Here is a 22,075-nt window from a genome sequence, read left to right on the forward strand (position 1 = left end):
GGGGTTATGCTGTACACAAAATCTAAGGAAGTGCATCCAGTTGACACGGGTGGACAGTGCAATGTTAAGTCTGTTGGTGTGACATAAACACTGGGAAAGGGAAAATGAGAGTAGGAGTAAGTTATAGGTCTAATGACTCTGATGAGTACAATTAACAGTTGTGCAGAGAAATAGAATGGGGTAGGTAAATCAGAATGTCTAGTAACGGGAGATTTTAACCTTCCAGATGTTCACTCGAACTTGGGGGTTGGTTACGTGCATGATAGCAAAACGTTTGTGGATTTATTGGAAGATTGTTTTCTACAGCAACATGTTCGAGGGGCAACCAGAGGGAGTAATACCCTTGATCTGATTATCAGCAGTGATTATTCATGCATTAAGAATTTGCAGATAAAGGAACCACTAGACAACAGTGATCACAGTGTATTGATGTGGGATTTACTTAAAGATATAACTAGCATCCAGGGTAAAGGGAAGGGTTTTTGTTTTCATAAAGGTGCCTACAGTGGTCTCAGACAGATTTTAAATTCCATACAGTGGGATCAACTCATGATGTTATCAACGGTAAATTCTAAATGGGAAGCCTTCAGGGACTTAATCTTGGTGGCTACTATGTTTTTCATACCAACTAAGAAATACTGTTCAAGGTTCAGGCCTAAATGGATGGCAGATGAATTAGAGGCTCGTGGCAGAGAAGAAAAATGGATGGGATGCATATAAATTATCAGGCGACACAGAAGCCTATGGCAGATATAAGCTAGTCTGTAATCAAGTTACAAAGGAGGTTATGCAGTCGAAGGCAGATTACAAGAAATCTTTGGCAAAGGACTCAAACAAAAACAGCAAAGAGTTTTTTACTTATGTAAACTCTAGAAGGAAGGAGATGAATATGAATGGTCCACTTGATATCGATGGTTCAACTGTTGATGCTCCTTCTCAGGTAGCTGATAAACTGAATAAGTATTTTGCATCTACATTCACACATGAGGAGTTATTCATGGAAGGGAATGCCAAAAGTTTATCAAATTCTAACAGGGAGCTAAGTGATTTTGTAATAACCGAGAGCTAAGTGATTTTGTAATAACCGAGAGCTAAGTGATTTGTAATAACCGAGAGCAAAGTGGAGAAGAAACTGTTGAAGTTAAACATACAAAAGGCACCTGGGGTGGATGGAATCTATCCAGTTATAATGAAGGAGGTAGCAAGGTAAGTAAGCAAACCCTTAGCCATAATTATGGGAGCATCCTTAGAGTCAGCTGGTGATGTGCAAATTTATCCCCAATTCACAAAGGGTGACACAAATAATTATATACCTGGTATTTTTAACTTCTGTTCCAGTGAAAATAATGGAGTCGCTGGTTAAAGAGGTGATAAAGGATTACCTAGACAAGACAGCAGTAGCTAAGACAGTAGTAGCTCAGACACAGCATGGGTTTGTTAAGGCTAAGTCTTGTCTGACCAATTTGATTGGATACTATGATGTGGTCACAAAGGAACTGGATGCAAAAAATAATTTTGATATCATAAACTTAGATTTCAAGAAAGCTTTTAATACTGTTGCACATGGAAGATTGCTGTAAAAAACTGGAGTGGTATGGCATTAAGTGCAAGTTACTGCAATGGATAAAGGGATGGTTGAGTGGGAGATGGCAGAGAGTGGTAATAAATGGACATTGCTCTACGTGGACTAATGTTATTAGCGGAGTCCCCAGGGTTCGGTGCTGGACCCATTGTTGTTTTGTGTATTTATGAATGATATCGATGAAGGTATATCAAGCTTAATGTCAAAGTTTGCAGATGATACAAAGGTTGGCAGGGTTGTTAATGACAGTATTATACTACTGCAATAGGATCTAGAAAAGTTACGCAGATGGATTGAGAGGCGGCAACTGAAGTTTAACATTGACAAATGCAAAGTACTCCATATGGGTAGCAGTAACCCAAGAGAAACGTACCAACTGTGTGGTACTACACTCAGGGAGGTGGAGAATGAAAAAGACCTGGGGGTAATTGTTCAGTCAGATATGAAGTTCTCTGAGCAGTGCAGACAGAGCCGCCAGAGCAGGTCATGGATGTCAATGATATATAAAAATTTTGCTAGGAGAGACAAGGAGGTGATTATACCTTTGTATAAGGCAATGGTCAGGCCATACCTTGAGTACTGTATACAGGTCTGGAGGCCTCATTTTAGGAAGGATGTAGAGTTGCTAGAATGAGTACAGAGAAGGGCAACAATATTTGGTGAGAGAAACAAAGGGGTGTGTTTACGAAGAAAGGCTTAATTCCTGCAAGTTGCAGTATCTGGAGACTAGGCACCTGCGAGGTGATCTGATCAAAGTGCATAAGGCCTTGAATGGTTTGAGCAGGCTTAATGCTCACGGGATACTTCCGCTTGCTCAGATTAAGAACCTGAGGGGGCATAGATTCAAATTATGGAAAGACAGTTGTAGAATAGATGTGTGGAAGTTTGCCTTTAGCCTGCAGGTAATTGATTGCTGGAACAGACTTCTATCTGTTGTTGTGGAAGTTGATAGTTTAAATAAATTTAAGGCTGAACTAGACAAACATTTGGAGTGACTGGATGGGTGAAATGGGAAAGTTTTTTTTTTTTTTTTTTTTGCTGATGCTGTATGAGCTTACTTTCTTGGATCATACACTTTAACTAATGCTAATATTTTAAGAGTGAGAAAATAAAAAACTTTCAATAAGGGAAGTATGCCACAGTCAAAACAGATAATGAAACATTACATAGATATATTTAAATTTTCTGTTATAAACAGAATCAAAATTTATTAAATTACAACACTACTTTCAGAGAGATAGATATGCTACATTTACTTCAGTGTGTGTGTGTGCGCGCGTGCCTATGTATCGCATTTTTAACTTGGCACATCAACAATTAAACCAAATGTTACAATTTTCAGGTTTCAGCTTATACAGATTCTCAAATCCATGGGGTCCGATTAAAATAGTTTCTGTAGAACAAACAGATTGAGAGACCTGCGTACACATCGTTTGCACCTCTGGCCTTCAGGGAATACAGCTGCTGCTGTAGAAAGAACAAATTAAGACCTAGAAGGATTAACATTCCACAATTTAGTGGTGTTCGTAACACATTTACAACCACCTCTCCCATATACTGTACCGAGAAGTCACGATGGTCAACTGATTTCTTGTGTTCATAGCCAGTGGAAAAGATTAAGGCATATTCCCGACACAGATAATACGCCATGGTTAACCTGTTCTACTGTTGCAGCCTATTAGAGAATTAGGAGAAAGTGATTTTCGTTTTATTATATCTCATATTGTGAATACCTTCATGAGTTGCCTAGGTATTGCACTACTTTGAATAAGTAATGCTTCTCTGGTAGAGAAGACTACCCAGACAGCACCGTTTCGAAGCTGGTTGGCTTCATCATCAGCAGGTGGGCAGGTGTTGCAATAGCGACAACCCAGTTATGAAGTATAATTCCACAATATGAGAGATGCTTGATGGTGCGCATGGTTTAATCTAATCTAAATATATTTCTTGAGTAATACTCTTTGACATTTAGTCAAGAAATTTATTTAGATTAAACAATGCACACCATCAAGCATCTCTCATATTGCGGAGTTATACTTCATAACTGGGTTGTCACTATTGCAACAGGGTACCTGCCCACCTGCCGATGATGAAGCCAACTAGCTTCGAAACGGTGCCATCTGAGAATAAGTAACAGTAGTCTTCTCTATAGAGAAGTGTTACTTATTTGAAGTAGTGCAATACCTAGGCAACTCGTTGTAGAGGTATTCACAACATGAGATATAATAAAACAATGCATGCATACTACCTGGGTAGTAGAAATGATGGAGATGCATTTCCCATGCTTAAACAGCATTTTCATAATATGCATTGATAAAAATAAATTTGAAAATGGGGAGGGGCAAGTATTGACAATTTATGGCTTTTAGAACCTATCCCCGACTTTTACATGAAAATGAGCATTCTACAGCACACATTTCTGCTATGCACTATTTTTTCAGAACGTGTCGTGTTATAGTAGGACGTGCTTTTTATAATAAAATCCATTTTAATGAAAATATTTTTTTTAGTCTCAGACCTCTCTTATTAATTAATTCATTGTAAATGTCACTTAAGCAAAATTAGTTCTGATGCAAAAATTCAGTACATCAAATTGAAGTCCACTTACGCACAAAATGTATTGGTTTACAAAGCAAGAAAAATCTGAGCGAAAATCATGAATCATTAATGGAGGAATGAAATAAACTAGTTTTGTTTCATCAGACATGCAAAATCTCATTACTCAGAACAGTGTTGAGTACACCCTGTTGTAAATAATATGGCTAAAAGAAGTTAAGAATAAAAAAAAAAAAAAAAAAAAAAAAAATGGAAAAAGTAGTTACTTTAAGCCATTTCTTTATGAACACTGAAATAAGCAGTCCTTTACCTGGCAAAAAAAACCAAAAGTTATAAAACCTTTCTGTAAGGCTGACCTACATCACAAACTAGAAACTTGGCATCCACATGAAACTTTATGAACTTCCTTTAATAGGAAGTTCATAAATTTCATGTGAATTCCAAAGGTGGAAGCCATTCTTGTTTTTTCTATCTACTGACAAAAGTTTTGTGTAATCAGAAAGCAATTCTGTATTTCATTTCATTTGTTTCTTGCAATAGTTTTAAAAATACATATTTTACACTTGCCTTCCAATAAAAGACAACTTAATTTTATTCTTGTAAAACTGCCATTAATTAAATGTAAAAAAAAAAAATGGGAGAAATATCCTGTAATTTATTTAGTATTTAAGCAACCTCAATGACCAATGAGTGTGTTTATTCTCCTAGATTACTTAATTTAAATTACAAACAAATTAAAATTAAATAACAGATTACAATAAATACTGAACAGCATGAAGCAAATGATTACCTCTGAAAGAAGAATGCTCACTGCATAAGCTTGAAAGCAGAAAAGCAGATTTAACTCTTAGTTTCTCTACAGGGCGTTGTATTGCCCTTAGTAAAGAAGAGATACCGTCTTCATTTTCCAAACATCTTTGAACATCCGCATTATGCCGACTCATACCTAAAAAAAGAACAAGAAAAGCATTATGTAAATAACTAATTAATCATTTTTCATGTAAAGCTTTTCTAACAGTACTGCTATCTTGAAGATCAGCCAAAATTTAAGGGATAAATACCATAAAATGTCTGAAAATTAAGATTTATTTTATATTAAAGCATATACATAAAATTCATTGTATTTTTAAGCAAATAAGAAACAGTGGCAGACAATACCAATCATGTGATTCCTAACAAATTTTCAAGAACAAACACACTTAAAATCAATACGATCTTGTGTGTGCATCCAAATTTGAATCGATATCAAATCATATGCATATAAAAATAAGCCTACATTCTGATAGTGCATTTTATATATAAGATGCACTATTTTATAGGCATATTTGTCTATTTAATAATAACACAGTAGACACATACTGCTTACTCATAGCAACATAGCTAGAAATTAAGATGAAAGTCAATGTAGCTGACAAAATTAACGACATTGCTGAGAGAATATCAAATAAGAACAGGTGCGATACTTCAGAGATTTTCCTGTGAAGTTTTTGTTATGAATCTAAAGAATAAGAACAAATTGTTATATTGAACAATACAAAAGAAACACTCATGATAATCAGCAGTTATGACAAATTTGAGCAACTAAAAACAAAATGGTAGAACTCACATGAGGAGTGTGCATGTTGAATGGTCTCTGGTTGGGCTTGATTTATACCTGGTAACTTTTACAAATTTGAATTGATATAACTTTTTAATTACAGATTCACCTTTCTACTGGGATGAACTAGAATATTGTTCTGAACATTTTCTTACAAATTATTAATAATAATTCATGGATGTCATCCATTTTTCAGTGAATTTTATTGGAAAAATCACATATCATTATGAAATGCAGTAAACCTATTTCAAAGTTCATTTATATGTTTATATATAACTTCAGTTATATATAAACATATATATAACTGAAGTTGTATATATGTTCTAAAATCCTGGCTGACACTTGATGAGTGTCAGCTAGTGGTTTGTTTTCCTAAAAAAAAAAAAAAAAAAAAATCCATGGTATGGTTAATTACTTGCCTACTTGAAGTTTAGGGTTAAAATTCCATTGTAGCTTGCCAGAAAGTTTTTTCCCATCTGAGAACCTGTGTCACTTTCAAAGAATGTCAACATGGCTGGATATCAATCATTATGCTGAAAAATACTTCAAATCTTCATTCATACTTTCTTCTTCAAATGTCAGCTGTCTAATTCAGCAAAGTCATGAAGACTTATATGTATAGTATGAGATTCTAACAGCTATTTCTACTTCTCTGAAAGAATAATAAGGTTTACTATTTCACAGTGTATTTTTGTGCTTCAAACCCCCTCAGAGTTATACAACGTATCAGAATAAGGTTTTTAACCAAGCCTTGTTTTTTTTTTAAGTAAACACTTAGTTCCAAGAAGAACGAACCGTCAAAGTATGATGGTTGCTCCAAAACTAATGCCTTGGTTTTGCCTTTTTTTCCTAATGCCTTTTTTTCCTGGACTGCAAGTATGTCAATTTAAACTGTATGTCATGTATTTCAAGTCTTACGTATTTACATTTATTTTTCCACATATTCACCACAACTTTGTACACATTTTGAATCAAAGCCTGCACCTCCCTCTTGTAAGAGTCACTGTCAACCTCCAAGAGCTGCTTGATAGCAGCAATGACACATCATCTGTGAAGTGTTCCATGCCAAAGCCATCCTTCATAGAGCCAAACAGATAAGCCCAATCTGGCAAAGTCAAATGTGTTAGAACAGTCCACCCAAATTTTGCAATGGTCTCCCTTGTCAGAATGCTAGTATGGTGTCTGGCATTGTCATGCTGAAGAAGACACTGAAGAAAGGAAAAGAAATTTTCTTTTCTTCTCTGTGCTCATTCTTACAATTTGTCCCTTCAGCTTCTTGTGTCTTCATGTAGTAAGCAAAACTGATCATGCATCCCCATTGCAGGAAATCCACAAACAAGATAATTCCTTATTTTTTTTCTCCCACTTAAAACATGATTTTACGTGAATGCATGAGCCTTGAATTTCCCATAAATGGTCTTCACGTGTCACTGAATCTCAGTAAGTGCAATGCAATTTTTAATTCTTTTTTCAAATTGCATTCAATGTTTGGTCCGTGCAATGGTACAAGCACTAAATTTTTTTTTTTTTTTTTTTAATTTTTTATTCTCAGAAAAAAAAGGACAAGGAGATGTATCAGAACATAAAATGCCATTCAGTTTTATTATTAATTCCACTACCCAACATGATTTTTACCTCCAGCAAATCAATGGTTGTTTCTGGTCAAGTTTCATGTATAGAATTTAAAACCAATCATAAAAATTTTCTATCACGTCTCAGTTTTAAGATATAGATGATAACTGGATTCTGTACAAAGATATCATTTTTTGATTTATCATTAATGTTAAAACAATAATATCATTACTGTTTGAAATACAATTTCAAACAGTAATGATATATCTTTTTAAACTTGTTAACTTTTGGTTGGTTTTGTTTATTGGACTAAAAGTTAAGCAAGTATGTACATCATTACTGTTCTCGCAATATAGTATATTTTGATTTTGATGCACTTTTCCAGACAAGTCAGCATTTTTATTAATTTTATTACACCATTCAACTGTTCAATATATAGTGTATGATAAAGAAGGTGAATTCTATGCAACAAGAATTCACCTTCTGTTCAAATTTACCAATTGCTTTTACTGTTTATAGGTTAATGCATTGTTAAAATGGAGAAGACAAAGCACAGAACTTGCATCAATCACCTAAACGACTTCTGCTATGTTTGTGGACACTTAACCCCAAAAACTCAGAGGAAGAAAATATACAATGTCACAAAAGTTGCATATTCATTGTACTTCAGCTGCAAGGTTAATGACCAAAAAAAATTGGGCTCCACATATCTGTTGTATTACTTGTACAATGAACTTAAGGCTGTGGTTATATGGCAAACTGAGAGCATTACCTTTTGTCATCCCTACAGTGTGGCGTGAGTCCAAGAATCATTTCGACGACTGCTATTTTTGCATGACAAAAATAAAAGATATTTCCAAAAAGAGTAAGCACTGCATCAAATATCCAAATATACCATCAGCAATTAGGCCAGTGCCACACAGTAAAGAACTGTCAGTACCCGTGGCACCAAAATCTTGGGGTATTGGAAGTAGTGATGAAGGTACAGAAGAAATTGTTTTACCAGATGTTGCGGAACCACATACTTCACATGATTTGGAATATGAGCCAGAAAAAGAAAAGGCCCCACACTACACTGAACAAAAAAGAATTAAGCAACTTGATCAGAGACTTGGGCTTACCCAAAGAGAAGGCTGAATTACTCAGATCCAGACTACAACAGTGAAACTTACTCACCAAAGGTACAAACATTACAATATACTATAAGCAAAATGAAGAGTTTAAGATATTTTGCAATGGAAAACAACATGTGTTTGCAAAGACATCGTTGGTCTTATGCATGAACTCAACATTTATCACAATACCTCTGAATGGCATTTGTTCATTGATGTGTCAAAGCTAAGTTTGAAAGCAGTTTTGCTTCATAATGGAAATACTTTATCATCGATTTCTCTTGTTCATGCTGTTGGCCTGAAAGAAACTTACAATGCCTATGGTTGGAATATTTGTGGTGATCTCAAAGTGATCGGACTGCTTATTGGGTTGCAAGGTGGTTTCACTAAATACTGTTGTTTCCTGTGTTTGTGGGATAGTCGTGCAACAGCCAAACACTACCACAGTCACACAGTCATACAACACTGGGATAAGGAAGATGAATATATTCCGGGCAAAAGCAACGTAAAGTATGTTCCATTGATTGAGCCACAAAAGGTTTTTCTTCCCCCTTTACACATTAAGCTTGGATTGATTAAGAATTTCACTAAGGCACTGGATAAAGAAAGCAGAGGATTTGCACATTTACTGAAAATGTTTCCAAATTTATCTCACGCAAAGCTGAAGGAGGGAATTTTCATAGGTCTTCAAATAAGAAAGCTCCTAAAAAATTAAGATCTTTCAAGGCTGTAGTACACAGATTCCTCAGAAAGAGAAAAGAAGAGAACTATGAGCAACTGGTGACAAACTTGCTGAAATGTTAAAAGAACATGGGGTGCCGAATGTCACTGAAAATGCATTTCCTTCATTCCCATCTGGATTTCTTTCCTGAAAACTTAGCAGATGTCAGTGATGAACAAGGATAGTGCTTTCACCAGGACATATCTGCAATGGAAAAACGATACCAAGGTCGTTGGACTCTGCCACGATGGGAGATTACTGTTGATTCCTTAAACGGGAAAGCAATCTGGAGTATAAAAGGAAATCACTGAGCGGGAAACATGTCTAAGTAACATATACTGTGTGTAATAATTACAACCATGTATGCTGATATTGTATAAAAACAAGGAATTTAAAAAATGCATATATCTTTTGATGTAGATATGACAGAAGTAAAAAATTGATATTTTCATAATCAGGACATTAATTTTGTTCGGAATAACCAACTTTTGTTCCAGAGGTATGACGAAAAAAAATTGTCGGGTAGTGTTCTCTGCCAAGTTTATTTCAAAATTACACTGCATCATAATGCAGAAAAGCATTCTTATTATAACAAGTGGTGAAGTGCTCATAAAACAGAAGGTTAGGCGTGACCACCTGCAGCCGTGAAGCACTCCTATACTTTGCTAACAGGAAAGTTTATTTTTTCTTTTACTAGAGACTTCCTGTGTTCTGGTCATTTTATTTCCAAGTTATTATTTAAGTAAAATAATTGAACCCTGAAAAAAAATAACGCATAACAAATATACATATACAGAATGTATAGTAAATTGTGTATGAACACTTAACTGGCTGAATGAAAAATGCTCTGAGAAAAATAAGATGAAAATACTCTGGGACATTTCTGGATTAAGGGTACCACTTCCATAATATAACATACAAAATTTTTATGATGTCACTTCTTGTCCTTGGCAGAACCTCTCTGTAGGCCAATAATGTTAACCCAATCGAAATCTGCAATAGGACCAGGTATAGTATTCATAACTGCTATATTTCAAAATGACTGTAGGCAATTTATTTTACAGAATACTGTAAAGTGAAATGCCTAGAGTCATTTTCTGTGGAACAAAACACTATCTTCAAACCATGGCTTTTATTATAAACAAAAAAGATAGGGTGGGGCAAACACTTTTACATGCACACACAATAAGTGCTCAAATACATGAGCAAATTGCATAACCTGCCAGTTAGAGGCATGGCTGCCAATACTGACTTCAACATATTGCAACATATCTCTGTCAACAGTTAAGAAGACTGCATGTAATCTTTCAACAAGTTTCTACAAATTATTGAGTGTTGAAACATATATTAGCTGCTTCGAACTTCCTGAAGAGTATAAAATCCAGAGAATTAAGACCAACAGACCTTGGCAGCCAAGTCAGTGCAACCATGCCCTATCCAGTAATTGGACAACATGAAGTAATGTGGGCAGGTACAACGTAATGTTGAAACTAGAGGCTCAACAAATCATCAATGTCTTCTGGCAGCATAAGCGATGTGTAAGCATTACAGATCAAGCAGGAATAAACATTTTAAGTTAAGATGTTATCTGAGCAGTAGCTCATATACCCCAAGTAAAATCTGCATGTATACTCGTTTTCCTGTTTGCCGGATGAAAAAATCAGTTTCTGGGAGGCAGAACCACACAAACCTTGCCAGAGACTCACTAACTCTTTATTCACACGTGAAAAAAAAACTACAAAAATTATTCATATCATCGATTGGATTCGAATAGGCCTTTTCTATCCTGTGTGGGAGGTTATGACCACTGTGCCCACAAGGGTGGGTTACGTCTATTAGCAGATGGGCAGAGGTCATATCATATACTTTCCCAAGAACAGGGTGTAACATAAAACCTTTATGCACTATACAGCAAAGCCTCGATTAGAACAGTACAAAGTTCGATTTAGTACGAAATATAAAATGATACCAGACCTTACTTAATATAAGTCAAAATTTGGTCAGTATGAGCTTTTATTCCAAATTGTGCTAAAAATTACACGTGGGTTATCAATGACTTGCACTGCATCACATCGTCAGTTCCCCTCTGTCTATTTTTGTGTGAAAACATGCTGCAACTTGTTATCCTATATACATATACAGTACTGTATTATATTTTAAATTTTGATAAACTGCCCTTAGCAAATATGGACAAATGGAAGAATACTTGTAGTGCAAATAATGCAAGTGCAAAAAAGAGGAGGCTTGTTATTACATTAGAACAAAAATTTGATGTAATAAAAGAACATGCACGTGGCAATAGCAATTCTAAAATAGGCTGAGATGTTGGAATGCCTGAATCTACAGTACGTAATTTTATAAAATACGCAGATGAAATAAAAAAGAAAGGTAAAGTTGCCTCAACTTTTTGCGGCTTGCAAACAACTACTACCAGGAATAGAAGTATTATAAAGATAGAAATGGAACATCTCTTATCTGTATGGGTAGAAGACTGCAACCAAAAATGTATTACTCTTAGCAAAGCAGCAATTCAAACAAAAGCTTTGAGTCTCTTTATGGTAGTGAAAGAAAACACACTAGCAAGGCTTTTGTGGATTTATTGGAAGATTGTTTTCTACAGCAGCATGTTTGGGAAGCAACTAGAGGGAGTAATACTCTTGATCTGATTATCAGTAATGATTCTTCACGCATTAAGAATCTGTAGATAAAGAAACCACTAGGTGGCAGTGATCAGAGTGTGCTGAAGTGGGATTTACTCAGAGGTAACTATAGCCAGGCCTCGCATAACACGAGTTTCATTAACACGTTTTCCAGCTACTGCAATTTGAAAAAATTATACCACTTTTTACTTTATGCGATGCAAATTTACAGTTAACACGATCTCTTTTTTATGGTATTTGAAAAAGATTCGAATCGCATGCTAGGTGTCTGACGGCCAATGAACAAGCATTTGCCTGCCTCAGTGAGTTCCACCAACCATCGGAAATAGACGTGTTACTTGTTTGTCTCTAGCTAATAAAGTCACGTGCAGACGTATTTAAAAATTCTAATTTTCTAACCCTGTTAATTATGGATAAAAGGAAGAGTGAAAAACAATGGGACTGCAATAAAAAAAACAAATGAAAAGTTATTGCTTTAACTGAAAAACTTGAAGTTATTAAAAAACATGAAAGTGGTGCAAACCATGCAAAAATTGTAAGAGATCTAGGATACAGGTGTCTACCGTATGAACTATCTTGAGCCGTAAGGATGAATATAAAGAGAAAGGTAAAGTTTCATCAACTTCTTTTGTTTTACAAAATACCAGAAACAGAACTCCAATAATGATTGAAATGGAAAGTCTTTTATCAATTTGGATAGAAGATTGCAATCAAAAAAGAATTCCATTATCTAAGGACAATATTCAGAGCAAAGCTATTAACATTTTTACTAAGCTCAAAGAAACAAAATATCAAGGGGAGACTGATGAAACGTTTGTTGCTAGTTCAGGGTGGTTTGAACACTTCAAAAATCAAGCAGGACTGCATAATGTTAAAGTAACAGGGGAAGCTGCTAATGCTGATGAAGATGATGCAACCAAATTTCCTGCAGAATTGCAAAAAATCATTCAGGATGGTGAATATGACAAATCGGCAAATATTTAATGTAGATGAAACGGGCCTATTTTGGAAACGGATGCCAACTAAAACTTGTTTGGCTGAAAACGAAGCATCACAACCTGGGTATAAAGTCTCAAAGGATCGACTAACACTTTTATTAGGAGGTAATGCTGAAGGTGATTTTAAATTGAAGCCTATGCTTGTGTACCGTACACAAAATCCCAAGGCTTTAAAAGGATACAGACATCAAACTTTTCCAGTCATTTTGCATTCAAATAAAAAAGCATGGATGACCAAAGCCTTATTTGAAGAATGGTTTATGTCTTATTTCTGTCCAACAGTTGAAGCCTATTGCAAGAAAAATATCTTACTTTTAAAGCTCTGCTGCTTTTAGTTAATGCACCTGGATATCCTTCTGCACTTGGTGACTTAAATGAAACTGTGAAAAAGTTGTTTTCTTTACCGGTGAATACGACTTTGTTATTGCAACCCATGGACCAAGGAACAATTACAACTTTCAAGGCTTACTATCTCCATAGAACATTTGCACAGGCACTTGAAGCTACAACAGGAGACAGTGCAATTTCTGTACCAGAATTTTGGAAAAAATATAACATACGAGTGGCTACTGAAAACATTCATGCAGCATGGGAAGTAGTGACAACCACCAATATGAGAGCAGTTTGGAAGCATCTTTTACCCCATTATGCAAATGATTTTACTGGCTTCAAAGATGCAGTTCAAAAGTTATTGAAGACATAAGTAATATTGGTAATGACCTTGGTTTTAAAGGCTTGGATATGGCTAACATTCGAGAATCACTGAATTCGCATTCAGAACAGCTAAATGACAGCAATCTCTTTCAAATAGAGGAACAGCATGCGCACGAAGAAGCTGAAGAAAAAGAGTGTGAGCCAGATGAAAATGTTACTGCAAAGGAGAGATAATGGTAAAAGAACTAGGTGAAATCTTTCGTATCACACAGAACTTTGTAAAAGTTCTCTGTGATACGAAACTTTGAATATTTTGCAAAAGGTAATGGATGTCAATCCTAACATCGAAAGAAGCATGTTACTTTGCTAGGGCCTAGAGAAGCTTGTTGTTGGCGATCGGAAATTATATGATGAAAAAAAGAAAAAAGAAAGCCTAAACTGTTCAAATGACTGAGTTCAAATATTTCCGTAGCAAATTTCCGTTAGTTTCTTCATTATATATTTTGTGCAATAAACATTTAATTCTATAATTTTTATTATCTTTTATATGGTATGCAATTAAAAAGTTATTTAAAATTCTTTATGGCCATTCCTGAAAGTCATGGACCAATTATAATTTTTCCTATTGATTATTATATTCTATTAACGTGTTTCTGTTTTGAATGAGGCACCTGTGGGACAAATTAATCGCGTTAATCAAGGCCAGTCTGTACCATCAGGGGTAAAGGGAAGGGTTTTGCTTTCGTAAAGGTGACTACGGAGGTCTGAGACAGTATTTAAATTCTATACGGTCGGACCAACTGATGATGTTAACAACAGCAAATTGAAAATAGAAAGCATTCAAAGAATTAATCTTGGAAGCTACTAGGCTTTTCATATCAATTAAGAAATACTGTTCAAGATTTAGGCCTAAATGGATGTCAAATGAACTAATTAGACATGTAGTAGAGAAGAAAAATGCATGGGATACATATAAATTAACAGGTGATACAGAAACCTATGACAGACATAAACTGGTCTGTAACCAAGTAACAAAAGAGATTAGGCAGGCAAAGGCAGATTACACAAAATCTTTGGCAAAGGATGCAGAGAAAAACAGCAAAGAGTTCTTTACTTATGTAAACTCTAGAAGGAAGGGGATGAATCAGACTGGTCCATTTGATATCGATGGTTCAACAGTTGATGATCCTGCTCAGATAGCTAACAAACTAAATCAATATATTGCATCTAGATTCACATGAGGAGTTATTCAGGGAGGGGAATGCTAGAGGTGTATTGAACTCTGGCAGTAAGCTAGATGATCTTGTAATAATTGAGAGTAAAGTGGAGGAGAAATTGTTGAAGATAAACATAAGAAAGGCACCTGGGATGGATGGAATCTATCCAGTTATATTAAAGTAGGCAGCAAAGGAAGTAAGCATATTCTTAGCCATAATTACGAGAGCTTCTTTGGACTCAGGGGAGGTACCCATGGATTGGAGATGTGCAAATGTGATCTCAATCCACAAAGGAGGATCAAAGGGCAACACAAGTAATTACAGACCTGTTAGTTTAACTTCTGTTCCAGGGAAATTAATGGAGGCACTGGTTAAAGAAGCATTGCAGGATTATCTAGACAAGATTTCTGTTATAGCTCGGACAGAGCATGAGTTTGTTAAGGGGAATTCTTATCTGACCAATTTGATTCGATGCTATGATGTGGTCACAAAGAAACTGGATGCAGGGAATAACTTTGATATCATATATATTTGGAGCTTAGAAGGGCTTTTGATACTGTTGCACATGGAAGACTGATGCACAAATTGGAGCAGTGCGGCATGGGAGGCAAATTGCTGCTATGGATAAAGGAATGGTTGAGTGGAGTGGTAATCAATGGAGTTTCTTTGTGGACTAATGTTATTAGTGGGGTCCTCCAGGATTCAGCATTGGGTCCATTGTTGTTTTCTGTATTTATTAATGATATTGATGATGGTATATCAGGCTTAACGTCCAAGTTTGCAGGCAATACAAAGGTCGGCAGGGTTGTTAATGACACTAATTGACAGTACACTACTCCAACAGGATCTAGAAAAGTTGAGCAGGTGGGCTCAAATGTGTCAACTGAAGTTTAATATTGACAAATGTAAAGTACAGCATATGGGAAGCAGCAAACCCACAGTAACGTATCAACTGTGTGGTACTACACTCACAGTGGCTTTTTTTTTTTTTTTTTTTTTTGTTAGTTGTTGGGGCATCGGCTTCTGTGGCCATAATGCATCTCCCAAAGTTTTTGCATTTTACTCTGATCCAAGCCCGAGGCGGGATTCAAACCTGCGACCTTTGGGTTGCCAGGCAGGCACTTTACCCACCTGGCTAGCCCGGTTGGCACTCACAGTGGAAGAGAATGAAAAGGAACTGGGGGTAATTGTGCAGGCAGATATGAAGTTTTCTGAGCAGTGCAAATGGTCTGCAAGAGTAGCTCATGCAGTATTGTCAATGATATACAGGAATATGGAGGTGATTATCCCCTTATATCAGGCAATGGTCAGACCATACCTTGAGTACTGTATACATGTCTGGTGGCCTCATTTTAAGAAGGATGTAGAGCTGTTGGAATGAGTACAGAGAGGGGCAACAAGATTAGTGAATGGAACAAAGGGTTGCTCTTACAAAGAAAGGATTAAGTTTTGCAAATTATAGTGTCTGGAGATTAGGCACCTGCGAGGTGACCTGATTGAGGTGTATAAAGCCTTGAATGGTTTGAGCATTCTCAATGCTGATGGGATTTTTCCACTTGCTCAGAATCATCACCCAAGAGGGCATAAATTCAAATTGAGGAAAGGCAGTTGTAGGATAGATGTGCAGAAGTTTGCCTTTAAGGTCATTCCATGTCGTGGCCCCTGCTCGACCATCTTCAATTATGTTGAAACTGAAATTTTGCACATCTTCATTTGAAACCTGTTTAAATATGGTCGTTTATACAGGTTTCAAATGAAGATGTGCAAAATTTCAGTTCAAAGTATAGTATGCTTGAGGCACCAGCACCTTTTTGTGGAGGTCACTTGTGTTATGAGGAATAAATCACAAAAAATTTCAAAGTTTTAAGTGTTATTGTTGCACAATGGTGAGAGGTAATGCTCTGAAACTTGGTATACCTAGTTAACTTTTGGCAGAGAATGCAAAACTTTTGGTGTCCAGGCTCAAAAACCTTCATATTTTTTACAATGCGGTCTAGAACTGGCACCAAACATTTGTCGCAACATATGTAAGCAAGACTTTTGAAAGTCATAACTTTGAAATAAAAACCTTTGGTACCTTCTTCTTTGGACATTCCATTTACCAACTGCATGAATTCAGCCTAACTAAATATGAGCTCTTATATTTGTTTTCTGGCTGAAATATTTTCCTTCAAAGATTGACTCAAAATTTTACCTATCTTTAGGGGCAAATATCTTAATGTGGGACACCTTCAATTCTCTCGTTTTTGCCACTGGAAAGAGCAGAATTTCAGCTACAAGGATCACGGTTTATCTGTTTTGTGTCTTTGCACTTAAGGCCTTAAAATTAAGCCTAAAAATCAAGTAGGTTTATGTGCTGTATTGTTATTTTGTGATATCTTTTTTGTTGCACAACACTTCCTTAATCCTGCCTAATATTTAGAATAATCTAGAAATAGAGTATATTCTAGAATTCCAAAAAACTGATGAACATTCTAGAACTCTGGAATATTCTAGAATCATACAAAAAAAAGTATAAATAGCTGATATTTGAACCATGCTGTTATTAATGTGTTTTATCTTCATGATGAACAGTTTGTTTATTTTGTTTCTCTATTTTTTATTGTTTGACTGTAATAAACTTAATTAAGTTTTCATTCAGCACGAAAGCCACTGAATCAGAAGATTTTGCTGGAGATAAGCTGGACTCATGCACCATCAGTCATATGGATAATTCTAAATGTCATGCGGTATTTTATACACACAAAACTGGGTTAAAATTATTTAAAGAATTTGAATTTGAAGAACAGCTGATAGGTTGATGTTGTGGATTAAAACTGGGTGAAGAAGACACAATGTCTACATCATGAAGCTTTGCTTTTGACAAAATTAATTTTTGCAGCATTCATGTTACATTTCCTTTCCAGAAGAAAAATCATATGGTGAAAAAAAGTTTACATCCAATTGATTTGTCAATGGCAGACTACTTGAAAGACTTAACAACGGTAGACATAAAACCAGGCCAGAAGCTATGCCCATCATGCCGAAAAAAGTCTAACAGCCGAAAAGCAGCAACAGGAACATCAACGTCCTCTGGAGCAGACCATGATGACAAAATGCATGTGACTGAAAGCTTGAACACAGGTTTGATGGCTATTGGTATTTCTCATTTGAAATTTCAGCAAATGGCTAAGATAGACTTACAAGGCTATGTCAAAATGAAAGCAAGTCAAGTACAAGATGTAATTTCCAGTAAAATTGCATCTATTGGTGGCTTGGATCCAAATGACATCATGGAGCCAAGTGCATCAGTGTGGAAATTGCTTAGATTACAATGAGCTGCTGAAAGAATTGAAAGAAAAGTTGATGGTATCAAGTCATTCAAAAATACTTCAAATATTAACAGTTAGTTGGTCCATAAAGAAAACAATGGAAGAGTTGTCTCAGAAAGAATGGTCAAGAAAGCTAGAAAACTTAAAGCAGAAGAAGGAATCATTGCCATACCTGGAAAAAAGCTTTCTGAGCAAGTCAAGTAAAAGGTGATGGAATTTTTTGAAGATGACAAATTTAGTCAGATATGCCCTGGAAAGAAAGATTACGTTTCCATTAGAAATGCAGATGGAATAAAAATGCAAATGCGATTACTACTCAGCAACTTGAAGAAAATGTTTATAACTTATTGAGATAGAAATGGATCTGACATTGGATTTTCTAAATTTTGTGAACTTTGACCCAAGTGGTGTCACAGTTGGTGCACCAGGAACACTTTCTGTATATGTATGCACAATCCATCAAAATGTCAAGTTAATGCTAGCAGCAAGTCCCGTTGAATGTGATTACAAGATTCTCGCTGGTAAAACAGTCTGTGATTTGGAGTCAAAAGATTGTATGCTTTATCGGTGTGAAAAACGTCCAGGAATAGATGAATTTAAAAAGTTTCCAGAGAATATTTTTGAAAACAATGAACCAGAAGATATTATCGAATTCAAGCAATGGATACACACTGACAGAGATACACTGGACACAAAGCAATTAACAACAGAAGATTTTATTGAAGAGTTGAGTACAAAGATATTTAACCTTTCCTGTCATCACTACAGCACTAAATATCAAAGCTACCATTTGAAATCAACAAAGGAAAGCCTAATGACAGGAGAATTGGTCATCTTGAAGGATTTTGCAGAAAATTATTCATTTGTTGTGCAAGATGCTGTTCAAGGGTTCCACTGGGAGAATAGCCAGGCTACATTACATCCATTTGTCATTTATTACAAGGATGTTGAATTCAGAATATAAGTTTCTGCATAATCGGTGACTGTCTTTGATGTTTGTTTGTTTGTTTTGTTGGTTTTTAGGAGCATTAGCAACTAAGGCCATATTGCTCCGGGATATGCGGTGGTCATTCCTTGACCTTTCCGCATCCTCCGTATTTGGTGGTGACGGGCTCGAACCCCGGTCTAATCAAGAAGCGTGTGCTGCGCACTGCTGCTCCTTCCCACCTGGCTACGGAGGCGCCGACTGTCTTTGACATGACACAATTGCAGTGCATGTTTTTTTAACCAACTTAATTGAATATTTGAAGAGTTTCATGACAGAAATCAGGCACATTTACTACTTCAGTGATGGTTCTGCAGCTCAATACAAGAATTTTATTAACTTGTGTCATCATCAGAAGGATTCTGATACCAGTGTTGAATGGAATTTCTTTGGCACTAGGCATGGTAAGACACCATGTGATGGAACTGGTGGAGCAATAAAACGATTGGCAGCACGTGCAAGTCTCCAACGCCCAATTGAAAACAAAATCCTGACACCAAGAAAGATGTTTGAATTTTGTGACACACATGGACTGGAATAAAATTATGTTTTGTTTCTAAAGAGGAAATTGATCTTTTAAGTAAGGCCATTTCAAGAGAAAAGATTCATAAACGGTCATACTATTGCTGGAACAAGAGAAAATCATCACTTTATTCCTATTGATGTAAGACAGATTTGTGTTTACAGAGTATGAAATGACACAGCATCATCATTTGTAGCTCGTGTAGATCAGACTAGTTAAACCAATATTCAATATGTGCCAATTGCTAATTTACAACCTATATTATAACAAGTTGTAATAAAACTTCATAAATACAGGCAATTTGCCTGTATTTATGACATTTATGCCTACATTTATGACAATAATTGATGGATTGGAAATATTTGTGAAATTTCATTTGAAGAACATGATGTATTGGTAAATTTCATGCATCCTCATGGAGCAACTTGCTCATTTCACTGGCCTGCTAGACAAGATGTCTGTTGGATTCCTGAACAACAAATTATTGCCAATCTTCCAGCTCCAAAAACAACAGCAATGGGATGATAATATAGCTTGCCTGAAGTAGTAATATCAACCATCAATGAAAAATTCCAATCCATTACAAAGCAGTGATTTAATATCTTCACACTCACTCGCTTATTTCAAATTGTATTGTGTTTTAAAAAAATTTTGTTGCAGTTATAACTTCTTTCAAGTTTAGAAACCAATAGAACATCATCTTTATGCTTGGAATCCTGAATAAAGACCACTTTTCACACTTGGGAACTTGCACTAAAGAAACCCATGCAATTTCTTTTCTTGCCATTTGCACCTCCATTGTAAAAAATACAGATATTTTTGTGCACTGGCAATATATCCTTTCTCCTTAAATCAAAGGGCAGAATAATTGCAGAAAATTTCACTCCTGTAAATGCAATAGTTCTGTCCTTGTTGAGATGTGAAACTTCACCATCAAATAAGTATGCAAATATTATGTGGAAAATATAAAATGTTTAAGGCTATTTTTTAGGGCTTAATTAGCAAGACACAAAACTGAAAAACCTGGATTCGTGTTGCTTAAAACCTGCTCTTTCCGGTGGTGGCAAAAACAAGAGAATTGAAGGTGTCCCATATTAAGATATTTCCCCCTAAAGATAGGTCAAATTTTGAGTCCATCTTTGAAGGAATAAATAAATAAATAAATTTTCTGTTTATACTCCGGGATGACCAAAAGGCCAGAGGAATTCACAAGATAGAGAGAATACAAGAAACAGCACCATATTTAGCAGTCATGGGCTTGAACCCCAGTCAATCAAGGCACGTGTACTTATGCACCCACGCGCTTGACCACTCAGCTATGGTGGCCTGAAAATGTCTCAGCCAGCAAACAAATATAAGAGCTCATATTTAGTTAGGCTGAATTTATGCAGATGTTAAATGGAATGCTCACAGAAGAAGGTACCAAAGGTTTTTATTTCAAAATTATAACTTTCAAAATTCTTGCTTAAATTTGTTGCGACAAATTTTTGGTGTCAATTTTAGAATGCATTGTAAAAAATGTGAGGGTTTTTGAGCCTGGACACCAAACGTTTTGCATTATCTGCCAAAAGTTAACTAGGTATACCAAGTTTCAGAGCACTACCTCTCAATGTTGTGCAACAGTAACACAAAACTATGAAATTTTTTGGTGATTTGCTCTGCATAACACAAGTGACCTCCACAAAAAAGGTGCTGGTGCCTCAAAAGCATACTATATTTTGAACTGAATTTTTGCACAGCTTCTTTGGAAACCTGTTTAAACATCTACACCAAGTTTCAACAAAACTGAAGATGGTCAAGCAGGGACCATATTCAAAATTAGGCCACTTGACATGGAATCACCTTTTTTGCCAGCGGGTGGTTGATTTCCAGAACAAACTTCCATCTGTTATTGTAGAAGATGATAGCCTAAATAGATTCAAGGCAGAACTAGACAGACATTTGGAGGGAGTGGATGAGTGAAATGAGAAGGGTGCTTTTTTTTTTTTTTTTTTCTTTTTTTTTTTGGCTGATGCTTTCTTGGCTGATACTTTCTAATGCTAATGCTAAATGAAGTTTATGCAGAAACAGAAGAAACATTCATTGCAAGCAATGGCTGGTTTGATAGTTTTAAAATTCTAATTCAATTGCATAATGTTAAAATTACTAGTGAGTCTGGCAGTGCAGATAAAGAAGCTGTAGCTAAATATCCTGATATTTTGAAGAAAATAATGGTGGACACAGACCAACAGATTTTTAATATAGATGAAACTGAATTATTTTGGAAAAGAATGCCTTCCAGAACTTATTTTCCAAAAAAGAAAAAGGTCAACCTGGATATAAAGTGGCTAAGGATCGTTTAACACTTTTATTGGAAGGCAATGCAGAAAGAGATTTCAAATTGAAACTAATGCTCGTTTATTGTTCATCGTATCCTCGCACTCTTAGAGGCTACAATCAGCGATCGCTTCCAGTTTTTTCCGTTCAAATAAGAAAGCATGGGTAACCAAAGCTCTTTTGGAAGACTGGTTTTAACATATTTTTGCCCAGCTGTTGAAAATTATTGCAAGAATAATAATATTGCTTTTAAAGCATTACTGATTTTAGA

At 35.7% G+C, this 22,075-nt stretch overlaps 1 protein-coding gene across 2 annotated transcripts in view; it reads right to left on the reverse strand.

Moving 5' to 3' along the window:
• Window positions 1-22,075, reverse strand: part of LOC150077324 (hsp70-binding protein 1-like) — a 112,869-nt gene that overhangs the window by 11,616 nt on the left and 79,178 nt on the right. For both annotated transcript variants that reach the window (XM_090385634.1, XM_090385633.1), the window contains exon 4: window positions 4,929-5,084. In XM_090385634.1, coding sequence (XP_090241760.1) covers window positions 4,929-5,084 — 156 coding nt within the window. The remainder of the gene's footprint in view (window positions 1-4,928; window positions 5,085-22,075) is intronic.

This window comes from Mastigoproctus giganteus, chromosome 12 (genome assembly GCF_048544385.1).
Source record: "Mastigoproctus giganteus isolate SK-2022 chromosome 12, ASM4854438v1, whole genome shotgun sequence".
Classification (NCBI taxonomy): Eukaryota; Metazoa; Arthropoda; class Arachnida; order Uropygi; family Thelyphonidae; genus Mastigoproctus; species Mastigoproctus giganteus.